The sequence below is a fragment of the Saccostrea echinata genome, unplaced genomic scaffold (genome assembly GCF_033153115.1).
Source record: "Saccostrea echinata isolate AGI-Se365-2 ecotype Australia unplaced genomic scaffold, CSIRO_AGI_Sech_v1 ptg000023l, whole genome shotgun sequence".
NCBI lineage: Eukaryota > Metazoa > Mollusca > Bivalvia > Ostreida > Ostreidae > Saccostrea > Saccostrea echinata.
Window position 1 is genome coordinate 7,145,197 of NW_026889772.1, and position 13,025 is coordinate 7,158,221.

The following is a 13,025-nucleotide window of genomic DNA, read 5'->3' on the forward strand; positions in this document are numbered from 1 at the left end:
CCACTAGATCTGTCCTCCCTAACTCATTATCATTGAAAGCAAATACCTTTCTATACTTCTCTAGTACCTTAGTAATAGACTTGCGTTCTGTTTCATCTAAATCACTCGATACACAGAAATCACTAATTTCTTTCTCATCAGACTCAACACACTCACTTATCTCAATCCCATTCAAGTTCTCATAATTACTTGCATCTTGCACACTCTCACTAACTGAACTTGCATCAGGACTAAATGAAATACACTCACCATTTATATACAAAGAATCATTTGCAACATCAATATAGCATGCACAGTCTCTCAGAATATCCAAGCCTAGAATACAATTGTACGGGAAATCCCGAGCAACAAATGCATTATACACAATATCAGTTTTTTCACCAATTCTTATCCTAAAGTCGCATTTTCCAATTATGTCGACACGGTTGCCCGTTGCCGATGTGATACTCACTCCCCCAGCCGGCACCATACTACTCTGGTCTGCGAATTCTTCGCTTACAATCGTGACACTAGAACCGGTGTCGATCAACATCGAAGCACATTTATTATTCACATCTCCTATAATTTTGGCGGTACAAAATTTAGGATTCAACTGACATGACACAATATTTTCACATACATATTTCACAATTTCAACACTTTTTTCACTATTCCCGGAGGAATTTTCTTCCTTTATTTTACGCGACCGGCTCTCTCTAGGAGGGTATTTGAACTCCGCTGATCCTTTACCTCCACACAAAAGGGCGGACTTTAGTTTCCCGAATTGGTGTTTCTTTGCTCATTACATCGGATCGCGATGTGTCCCACTTTTCGACAGTTGTTACAGATCGGTCTCCCGTCGGTAGTTCTAAGGTATCGGTCTGGTCTTGAACGGAATCCACGGCCTCTTCCTCGAAGGTTTTGTCCCCGAGTCGGCGGAACGTATTGTCGCTTAGAGGTAAATCGTCCTATCTGGGTAGCCATCACCGACACTTTAGCTGTGAGTTCTGCAAGGGACTTTTCCAGCTCCTCTGTTCTTGTAGAGCTGCACGACGTAGCTGCCACTTTTGTTCTGGCCATCGGGGCATCCACCAGGAAGTTGTTACACTCCTCTCTCTTTGCATGTCTGAAAGCTTCCTCGAATGTTTTAGGATTGGAAAGTAAAACATACCTCTTGATTTCAGGCTTTAACCCTTGAACGAAATGTTCCTTAGTGAGGGTTTCTTTTTGCCGTCCAGGCATGTCCATGTACGCACTTGTAGCGAGCTTTGTTATGTTTGTCGCATAATCCTCTACAGTTTGTGTCTCTGCCTGTTTGTATCCGAACAAGTTAGAGTAATACAATGATTGAAGTTCTTTCGGAATAAATCTTTCTCGCAGAGCATCACAAACTAAGCGATAGTCATCTTTGACATCATCGTCTAAGGATTCGTAGTAATCCACTGCCTGGTCACGAAGGAATGCAGGTATTGTTATGCATTTCCTTTCATCAGTCCAAAAATTAGCTCTAGATATTCGATCAAAGTTTTTAATCCAGGAGTCAAAATCCTCTTCAAGTTTCCCGAAAAATGGAACTGGCTTTATTAAGGTGGATGATTGTCTTACGTCAGGAACAACTTCAGGAATAACGTCCTCAATTGGGTCTTGTCTCTTTTTCCGCGGCATTTTCTTCACAAGATTTGAACAAGAGTTAATATTCCAAAATATCCGTTAAGTGATCCCACCGCTGCCACCATAATATGTGACGGGGGTCCTCCTTGTCACTGGCACTGATTAATAATTACGATTGTTTTTATTTACATAGTTTATTTACATATTTACAACACACGCAATATTTTTATAGTAATGCACAAAGTTCACAATTATAAGATACATCCACTCTCATTGACTTCCAAACTCATTCTCTCCTCTTGTTATCACATGTTCTCAGGGCATGGCCATACCAAATCTCTTACTCCCCAGTTTCTCACACAAATCAACCTAATGCTCACTTTCATCTCTCAGAACTCTATCAAACATAATAAACAAACGACAACAGAACTGACACACTAACATATTATAAATTCATGCTTGCTCAACTCTCTTTCTCTCTAACTAGCTAAAATGACACCCATGGGAAACAGGGCTACAACGCCTGCGTCGTGCACCTGCAACCTTATCAGACCTTCTAACTCTCTCATTTATTTACATTTAATTAACTTGGGGATAGCTCTGTGACAGTATAATAGCATTAAGCTATTATCATAAATACTTTGTAAATGAAGATGCATGGCTCAGTCCGACGTTAAGCTATATTCATAATAAAATCATGAATAAAGGATTTCGCATTTTCATCACAAAAAGTGACATTCTACTATTCCAAAATTGTGTACACAGCCACTTTTTAATCAATGAAATAGAAACATTTCGGTCAATCCCTGTATATCCAATTATTTTCATCGTCTCTAACGGCAACACTTACATTTGTAATCCGTAGGCCGTTCAAATAGCTGTCCAACGTCGCTTTTATGTCGTTTTCTCGTGATGTTTCTTCTATTCGTCTACTAACTGATTATAACGAGATCAACTTAAATTATATCTAAATTTTATTTATTTTTGACCTGTTTTATAAAAATATTAAATCGATAAACTTTATAACAAAGCTCTTAACATTAAAAGAGCTGGTCTAGTTTGAGCTGACTAAGACAAATCCAAAAGGAATAGAAGACATGCATTCTTCTATTAGCAGAGCAAAATGTACATACTGTCAAATCCTTTTTTTCAAGTTTGTCAGTGCATTTAATTTTTTTCATAAGGTACCGGTACTAAATCTAAATAATCGATGTCTTGTTTATTTAGGTAGTTTTGGGGAGGGGTTAAAGTGCCCTAAAAAATTAAATTGCTTTATGACATCAAAAATCACACAAAAAGTGCGTATTGTACATGTTTTTATCTTATTGGCAATTGAAAAGATTGAACTTCTTATGAATAATAAAAAGATATGTAAGTTATTTACAGTGTAATAAATACAAGTGCTTGAAATTTGTTTTTTAAATATCATATCTTTTAATTAAAGATGTTAAATTTGAATTAACATAAAAATTCAAATAACAAAAACGACAGTGTCGACGAACTTTATGGACAACCCTCGTATAACTTGAATATAGGTTCTAGTATTTTGCGATTTGTCTAGGAAATATGATAAAGAAATGTATCAATATTTCAATCTGAAATATAGTAACATGGGGTTAAATCCAGTACTTGTCCTTAGATTTGTGCATGTGGTCTAATGCAACGGTAAATGACACTCATCTTCTACAGTATATCTAAAGAATGTAAAGAATATATTATGTCACTTAAATGACGTTTTTTTCTTAAACTTCAATATGCCAACAAAGGAATTGACGCGGTTAATATAAGTAATATTCTTTATCACAAAAGGGTCCAGTCTTGTATTCCACCATATTTCAAGTTAAAGACTAATCCTTGTATTTCCTACAAATATACATCGACTATTGTTCCAAACTTTTTAATTACAAGAGAACTTTACAGGGCCTGGATATCGAATATCTGAAACACAATCCTCCATCGTGTTCATGTTCTTCTTCACCCTATAACTATAGTCCTGCTGGACACATTATTAATGGTGACGTAAATATAGTTAATGATGAGGACCTTAGATCACTAATTTTAAAAGGTCCTAAATATAGAGAACCCCGATCCTTCAACTGGCGTCGGAATTTCATAAATATTATGGATTCTGTAGAGGATTACGCCAGGCGATGGGCCAGACATGAAAAAGAAGACCTTGACACTTTGTCAGAATGGATTAAATGTATCAGATGTATGTTAAAATCGCGTATTAAAAGATTGAGCAATATGAGAACCATCTATCCTTCTGTATTCAGTAATCCAGAAGTGAAAAAAGAATTAGATTACATGATCAGTACGTACTGGTCCCTGCTGACAAAGCAGGTAACAACATTGTCTTTGTTTGTAAGGCTCATTATCAAAGACAGTAAAGACTTATCCTACCCAGACACCCATAATACAGTACACAAGTATTATGCTTGTATTTGTAACATTACCTATGGATTTTTAGAATTAAAAACACATTTATAGTTAATTGTTTATTGTATGGCAGATATTGGCCACAGTGGTCAAATAAACGTATTTACAACATCAAGTTTGGGGTCGCCAGACAACAGGGCTCACCCCCTACAACAACATTTTATGTGTCGTCCGAAACGGTAAGTAGCATGCTGGGTTGATCACAATCATGCTACCGACACATCAACATATCATTTAGTATACAACTCTTTACTTTAAACTGTCTATATGAAAAAATTATTAAATCAACATCAACGTAACAACAGTCAACATCATATTTCCACAACCAACTTGAAGGTGACGATATGGCTTCACCCAATATCCCGTTGAGCATCCAAATTAAACCATTGTGACGAGATGTAGGTCTAAGGATTCCTGTGTCTGTAGACAGGTAATGGTATCTGAAAGTATAAAACTTAAACGGCAGAAACACTGAACAAGTCAAACAAAGTAATTATATGGGGCTGGGTTGGGAGGGTATTTTTTAGAAAAATTTTAACTCTCAATTTCTAAACCATCTGCTGGTTACAGGCCTTGATTGAAAAAGGAAGTACGGATGCTGTAATTTCAGAGTGATACACGAGATGCTTATAAATTCCCGGTCCAAATTTCCGGATAACGCAACAGGCTGATACACAAAATTATCAACAAAACAAACCAAATTTTAGATTTACACAATACATAAATCCCAATCAATATTAGCTTAAAGCAAAATTATGAGGAGAAAAGCTTTGATAACGGCATATATTTACAGACAAGCTGAAATATATGCAATTATCAAAGACAGTAAAGACTTATCCTACCCAGACACCCATAATACAGTACACAAGTCCTATGCTTGTATTTGTAACATTACCTATGGATTTTTAGAATTAAAAACACATTTATAGTTAATTGTTTATTGTATGGCAGATATTGGCCACAGTGGTCAAATAAACGTATTTACAACATCAAGTTTGAGGTCGCCAGACAACAGGGTTCACCCCCTACAACAACATTTTATGTGTCGTCCGAAACGGTAAGTAGCATGCTGGGTTGATCACAATCATGCTACCGACACATCAACATATCATTTAGTATACAACTCTTTACTTTAAACTGTCTATATGAAAAAATTATTAAATCAACATCAACGTAACAACAGTCAACATCATATTTCCACAACCAACTTGAAGGTGACGATATGGCCACATGGGCACCTGATGAATGTGTGCATTTGCAGACATACAATCAGGTTGCCCACCGCCACATGGTGGGGGTAGGAACCTTCAAGATGACCACTGTGCCTCTGCCAAAAAGGCATACCTACTTTATGGACTAAATTACTTAGTAAATTATTTACATGGAAATTCTTTACTTTTACCCCCACTGGCAAAATACTCCAGGGCCCCCTGAATGTTGAGGAAAATGTCATTCCCCAACTCCGACAAGTGTGTTCCATCTGAGTGATACAACTGTACAGGTTTACCTATAAATTGAGAATGCGTGATAATTTTCCCCCCATTTTGAAATACCTGTTTTGCTGCCCACCTGTTTAGCCTATCCCTTGCCTGCTCCATTGCTCTAATGTTACTTGAGTGTCTCCATGAAATGCGGGGGAGGAGAAAAGACCAAACGAGAGTCGTGTTGGTGAAGATTCTTGAAAGTAACTGGATGTCCCACTTAATTCTATAGAGTAATCTTGACAGTTTAATTTGACCCAGATCATTGGCCCCACAGTGAATGATTAAATATCTTGGAGGATCCTCTAATGTTGCTAAGTACCTAACCTTCTGAACTAGGTCAATAAATTTTAACCCACCATACCCTTGCCACCACATATCTACCCCTCTTTGGTTTAACCCAAGACTCCATCCCCCCGGTCTTAATCTTGCTGCCATGGATGCCCTTTTTATAATTGATGAGCCAACAATCCAAACTGTAATTCTGCCTGGCTTTGGGAACCCTGTAATATTAATTAACAAATACATGCCAGTTAGATTAAATGAGCTACTTATTATGTTAAAGGAGATGTTCGGCTAAGTGGAGATCTTATATAAGTCTGGAAGGCAGTTGATTTCCATCTTCCAGCTATTTTAATTTCTTCGTCTGAAAAACCCTTGTCTGCTGCCGTTGTTGCAGCCCCTATCCTGAAAGAATGAGACTTGTAATGCTTGCTTTCTAGTCCAATAGCTACAATGACTTTATCTAAAACTGCTGAAAATTGATATCTTGTAAGTGGCTTTCCTCCAAAATGACAAAATAAGGGTCCCGGAAAGTTTGGCCTTACTTCCAAAAACTTAGCCATTGCCTGCACTGGGCAAATAATTGAACCATGATTATTTATCACAACTTTTACCCCCTTTCCCAATTGATCAGTTTTAGAACACCTTATACACAATGTCAGTTGATTATTTTGTATGTACACATCACCATTCCCAAAATGGTTTGAGAGTTGTTGCCCTTAGATATCGCTAATTCTCCCACTCTCAGAAAGGCGAAAAATGCTAATGTATATGCTGCTGTGAATAATTTAGCTTCATAAAAACTTGAACACACACTGCTCAATGCCCCTATTAATTTAGCCAAATTTTTTTCTGTAATTGGCAACCTAGTATCAGCCCTAGAATTGAGACGCCTGAAACCCTTCAACACTTTGGAAACAATGAACCTGTTAGTTTAGTCTTCAAATCCTTTTATCTTGCACTCATAGCCAATAGCGCCTACATAGGCCCTAGCTGTAGACTCTGCATAGCCATTGAGTGATAGGTAAGCAATAAAGTTAACTATCTGCTCTACAGGAGGAGGCCAGATAATGTTTTCATCTGACATATTTCTAAACTTGTGGAATGCTATGAGCCCTGTTTTGTAGGTTACTGCAGTGTTGTAAGAATTGGATGCAATCAATAGTCGAGAAACTACCCCTTTGACATCAGACTGTGAAATGCGGATGGAATAGGATCTGGGATCTGGTTTGCTGTTGGAGCGAGTTGTCGGAATCTTCTCCACTGTTTACGAGAGAGAGCATCTGCTATACCATTATCAATGCCAGAAATATGTTTGGCTTTAAATATAATATTATATTGCATAAGCATCAAAACTAGCTTCCTAATTAAAAACATAATTCGTGGAGACCTTGAGGACTGAGTGTTCAGAATGCTTACTAAGGCAATGTTATCTGTATGGAATTGAACCTTTTGACGGCTAAGTTCCTCCCCCCAGATCATAACTGACAACACTATTGGGGTTAACTCCAGAAATGTTATGTCCCTGATGATATCATGATTTTCCCATTCTAAAGGCCATTCATAATAAACCCACCTTCCTTTAAATTAGCACCCACAACCAAAACCAATAGCTCCTGCGCTGTCTGTGTAGAGCTGGATTGCTCTTGAATTCACCCATTCCGAACATGGAAAGAAAGCTACACCATTGAAATTGTCTAAAAAATGAACCCACATTAACATATCATCTTTCAGTGCCCTAGTGATTCTAATGTGACTATTGGGGCGAGAAATGCCAATCATAGAATCATAAAATCTTCTGTTGAATGCCCTACTACCCCTGATAGCCTTGGAAAAGAAATTGAGCTTTCCGACTAGTGATTCCATTTCTTTCAACTTAACCTTTGACCTTTCCATAAGAATACAAAGCAGACCTTTGAGTTCCTGTATTTTGTCTTTTGGGATCTTTACAATTTTAAGCACTGTGTCTATTTCCAGCCCTAAAAATACTAAACAAGTAACAGGTCCTTGTGTTTTATCTACTGCTAAAGGAACCCCAAATTCTTTGCAGACATCCTGGAATAGTGTCATTAGTTGCAAACATTCACCTGATCCCCTCCTACCCGCAAAGATAAAATCATCTAAATAGTGCTCTATTGTACTCAAACCAGATTTATTTGTTATAACCCACTGCAAAAATGTTGAAAACTTTTCAAAAATTGAACAAGAAATGGAACATCCCATGGGTAAGCACTTGTCGAAATAGTATTGATCCTTAAATCTAAATCCTAACAGTTCAAAATCCCCAGGGTATATTGGAAGTAACCTAAATGCACTTTTAATATCGACCTTTCCTAACTCTGCACCAGGTCCTAACTGATTTATCATATCGAGTACTGTATCAAAAGCTGTATATTTAACGCTGCACTGGTCTGGGTCAATAAATGAGTTAATGCCAAGGGATGGAGGGTATGATAGATGTGTAATCATCCTCCAACCACCGCTTGACTTTGGCACTAGACCTATTGGAGAAATATGCATATTAGGTATAGGTGGGTGTGAAAACGGGCCCATTATCCTTCCCTCCTGTACTTCTTTTACAATTTTTTCTTGCAACTGATTTGGAAATTGCCGAGCCGAAAGCAAATTCTCAGATAAAATAAAAATTCTTGGACCTGTATAATTTAACTTAAACCCGTAAGTGAATCCTTTTAATATTTCATTTGCTACATTCCTTATTGGATATTGGTGCAAAAAAGGTGCCAATGCAGACACCCTAATTGGGATTGAACCTAGTTCCCATATGTTTGGGTCCCGAGAATCGAGGATGTCTAGGGGTAAGCTGGGGGGTGGAAGCTCCATAAAGTCGACTGGATTGATGGACCCCTGGCCGGAAAGCCTGTCTTGGGCTGAAATAAGAAGCTTGCCTGTTAACTACATTTACAGAGAAGGGGCAGTTTACCATGGAATGATCTTGACCACACTTTATACAAATGTGCGTGTATGAGCATGGTTTCCTCACACAAAACCCCTGAAAGTTAAATGCATAACATTTGTTTACCCCTTGAGTTCCCGTAAGCGATACATTTTGACCCCCTGTCATATACATGACCCACAATTCTGTATCTACAGCTGACCAAGATTTGCTGGGATCCATAGCCAATTTTAGACGGAACTGCTCGTCGTAAAGTTTCCACCCTGAGGACCTACCCGCCCCAGCACGTACATCGTGCATGTATTTTAGTAAATCCTGATATTTACCTGTATGGACAGATGTATATATGCTCAAATAAATGAGAAAGGCATTTGTCCATTTCTCAATAGTTGTGATTTTTTGAGTATTCTTGGGTTTGCTTTGCATTTGCCCATCATTACCCAATATAAAAATTCGCTCACTAGCTGAGTCTTCAATATTTGAATTTCTTAGTAATAGTGACAAATCTACATATTTTCCATCAATAATTTTTTGTCTGATAGTCTCGTTTACATTATGGCCCAATGAATATTGAATTGAATTTAGCGGTGTGGGGATAGAACCCCCGTCTTGCGACAGAAAATTATTTGTACCTGTTGATTGGTTGGAATTTTGGGTCCCCATTCCGTCGCACGTCGGTGCCTGTTGTGTCGCCAATGGCAATGATCCTGTCGCCGATTCCCTCGGATCCTGAACCTGGGGCTGGGCCTCCCCTCCGACCTGTTTCTTACTCCTCTCTCTTCTCCGTCTTGTCCTTATGGGCGGCATGCAGAATCTCCGAATATCCTAAAATTATGAAGCCATCGAAAGCGTTCCAGGTATACAAAGTATCCTAATGCGATTGATTTGACTAATTTTTTTTTTTAATTTAACAGATGTTTTTTTGGTTACTTAACAGTTATTTTTTAGAAAAATTTTAACTCTCAATTTCTAAACCATCTGCTGGTTACAGGCCTTGATTGAAAAAGGAAGTACGGATGCTGTAATTTCAGAGTGATACACGAGATGCTTATAAATTCCCGGTCCAAATTTCCGGATAACGCAACAGGCTGATACACAAAATTATCAACAAAACAAACCAAATTTTAGATTTACACAATACATAAATCCCAATCAATATTAGCTTAAAGCAAAATTATGAGGAGAAAAGCTTTGATAACGGCATATATTTACAGACAAGCTGAAATATATGCAATTATATTAAATGTATTTTAGAGGAAATTGGATTTAATTCTACAAGTGGTAATCTAACTTATAGTCATAATTCCCTTTTTAAGGAAGACATTCTTCAAAATCATGTCAGTTTTGAACATTTTTAATATTCGAAACAACCAAAATGAATTTGAATTACCATATTTATACTGTATTCCGAAACTTCATAAAAATTCTTACAAACAAAGATACATAGGGGGTTCCAGTAAATGTTAAACCAAGCCTCTTTCTTTACTGCTTACTAAGATATTAACAGTAGTGAAGGAGAAACCTTAAGAGTACTGTGCAACAATATATTCGTATTCGAGAAGTGGTGTAAATCAGATGTGGATACTTAAAAATTCCAAGGAACTTTTGGAAAATTTGAAATCACAAGATTTTACCAAAATCAACAGCTTAAAAACTTACGACTTTTCAACCTTATACACAACAATTCCCCACGATAAATCAAAGTCCAGGCTTTTTGATATCATTGACAGCTGCTTTTCAATAAAAATGGAACTCGTAAATTTTCGAGTCGTTTGCAAAATTATTTTTTTAAAAAACATTCTGATTGTACACACAAGAACTCTACAGTTGACTTTAAAAAGATACTTGAGTTTCTGATTGACAATATCTATGTGGTGTTTGGAGACCAGGTCTTCCAACAATCTATTGGAATTTCCATGGGTACCAATTGTGCCCCGTTATTAGCAGACCTTTTTTGTATTCATATGAAGCAGAATTTGTCCAAAATCTTATACGTGAAAGGAAGAAAACACTTGCTGTGGCCTTCAACTCGACATTTAGATATATCGACGGCGTATTGTCAATCAACAATGGTTATTTCCATTCTTATGTCGATACGATATATCCCGGTGAGCTTGAGATAAAAGATACCACAGAGTCTGACACATCTGGTTCATATTTGGATATTTTACTTGAAAAAGACGTTAATGGTAATTTAACAAACAAGCTTCATGATAAACGTGATGACTTCAACTTTTCAATCGTCAACTTCCTTACTTATGCAGCAATATACCTTCATCACCTGCATACGGGGTATATATCGCTCAGTTGATTCGATACGCAAGAGCATGCTCTACGTATGTACAATTTCTAAAACGAGGTAAATTATTGACAACCAAATTGATGAAACAAGAATATCAGCTGTCTCGTTTAAAGTCATCATTTCGTAAGTTCTATGGTCGATACAATGACCTTGTCAGCAAATACAATTTATCATTGATTCAAATGCTGACTGACGTTTTTCATACTAATTGTTAGGCCATTATTTACACACTGAATTGTTGACAGATTTTTCTGTTATTTCCCGATCATGACAAGGAGCACACGGCGGGTGTGACCGGTCGGCAGGGGGTGCTCACTCCTCCATGGCACCTGATCCCACCTCTGATGTTTGGAGGTCCGTGTTTGCTCTGCTCCTATTTTGTATTGTTTAATGGATTTTGAGCTTGAGAACTGTTCGTTATCTCCATATATATTTCCTTAATGCCCTACTCCCGGGTCGCCTCATTTTAAAGCTTTGGATACCTTGGAGTTCTCCACTCCAGACATTCAAAATTTATCAGACCTTGCGGTTTGCGAAACAGGAGGTCATAGCACATGATTCTGGTAGGAGTTTAAAATCCTATGTCCATTAAACAGGAGGTCATATTAAGTTATTCAAATAGAGGTTTAATATTGTATGACCACTAATTACGAAGGTATATCAAGTGATTTTAATATGAGTTAAATATTTTGTGTACCATTAAATAGGTCAAATCAAGTGGTTTTATTAGGAGTTAAATACTGAGTGTCCATTTCGTGTTATTTGGTCATTTTGTAATTCTGCCATCCTGTATTGCTACCAGTCGAGTTCATAGATGAAAGATCAAAATAAAATACAGAAATCAAGTTCATTATTCCTTGGAACAATACAAATTGGGAGCAGAGCAAACACGGACCTCTATAAACATCAAACGCGGGATGAGGTGCCATGGAGGGGTAAGCATTCAACAGGTCACATCCACTGTTTGTCATGATCGGACTGGCAAACAGAAAAATCTGTAGTCAATTCAGTGTGAAAATAATGCGTGGCGTAACAATTTGTATGAAAAACGTCGGTCAACATTCGATTTGATGATAAATTGTGTTTGCTGACAAGGTCATTGTCAAAGAATTTTTAAAGTGATGACTTTAAAAGGCATTGTTCATATCATTGTATCATCAAATTGTTTGTCACTAGTTTGGCTTGTTTTAGAAATTGTAGATCATGCTTTTCCCTATCTAATGAACTGGAAGCATAATATATTGCTACAACAATAAGGGAAATTGACGATAGAAATGTCAAAGTCATCATGTTAATCATAAGGTTATTTTTATTAGGCTGTCATTAATGTCATTTCTAGTACAATATCCACATATAAAGCAGATTTGTTAGACTCGATGTTGTCTTATTTCGAGTTTAAAGGGATATATCGAATCAACGTAGGAATGAAAATGAATATTGTTAATTGATAAAACATCTTCGATTCACATGTATTTAAATATTATACTCTCATGTTAATTACTCGAATTTGATTCGTCGAGAAACATTTGTTAAAAAACTCTCTTACACTCTGAATTATGAAACCACGTCCTCCCTCCAGCGCGATAGAATTTAGCAACAGTCAACATTGCATGACGACGTGTGATATTAAAAAAAGGTGACTGCGCGGAATCTATGCGCGCGCGCTCATCTTTCTTTGTATTTATATATAACATTCAGTATAATATAATAAATACTGTATGTAGTTGAGTGTAACATTTAAAATTTTCACCCCGTGGAAAACAATTGTCAAACTCGGTTGACAGTGGTTTCTTGGGGTGAAAATTTTCAACGTTATCCTCATCTACATGCAGTATTTATTTATATAATGTCGAATTGGAGGCCAAAGAAAGAAATTTCTTTTCATGTACACTGTATAAGTTTTTGAATAACTTCTGCTTCATATGAATACAAAAATAAGTCTGCTATTTACGGGGCGCAATACCTATAACCTATTCCCTTGGGAATTCAATCAGATTGAAGAATATCTAAATATTAA

General features: G+C 37.0%; 1 protein-coding gene across 1 annotated transcript; it reads right to left on the bottom strand.

Moving 5' to 3' along the window:
* Positions 1–5,387: 5,387 nt before the first annotated feature.
* LOC133191135 (uncharacterized) lies at positions 5,388–6,688 on the bottom strand. Its single transcript, XM_061326842.1, has one exon. The coding sequence runs from the start codon at positions 6,036–6,038 to the stop codon at positions 5,403–5,405; it is 636 nt and encodes a 211-aa protein (XP_061182826.1). The 5' UTR covers positions 6,039–6,688; the 3' UTR covers positions 5,388–5,402.
* Between the last annotated feature and the right edge of the window lie 6,337 nt (positions 6,689–13,025).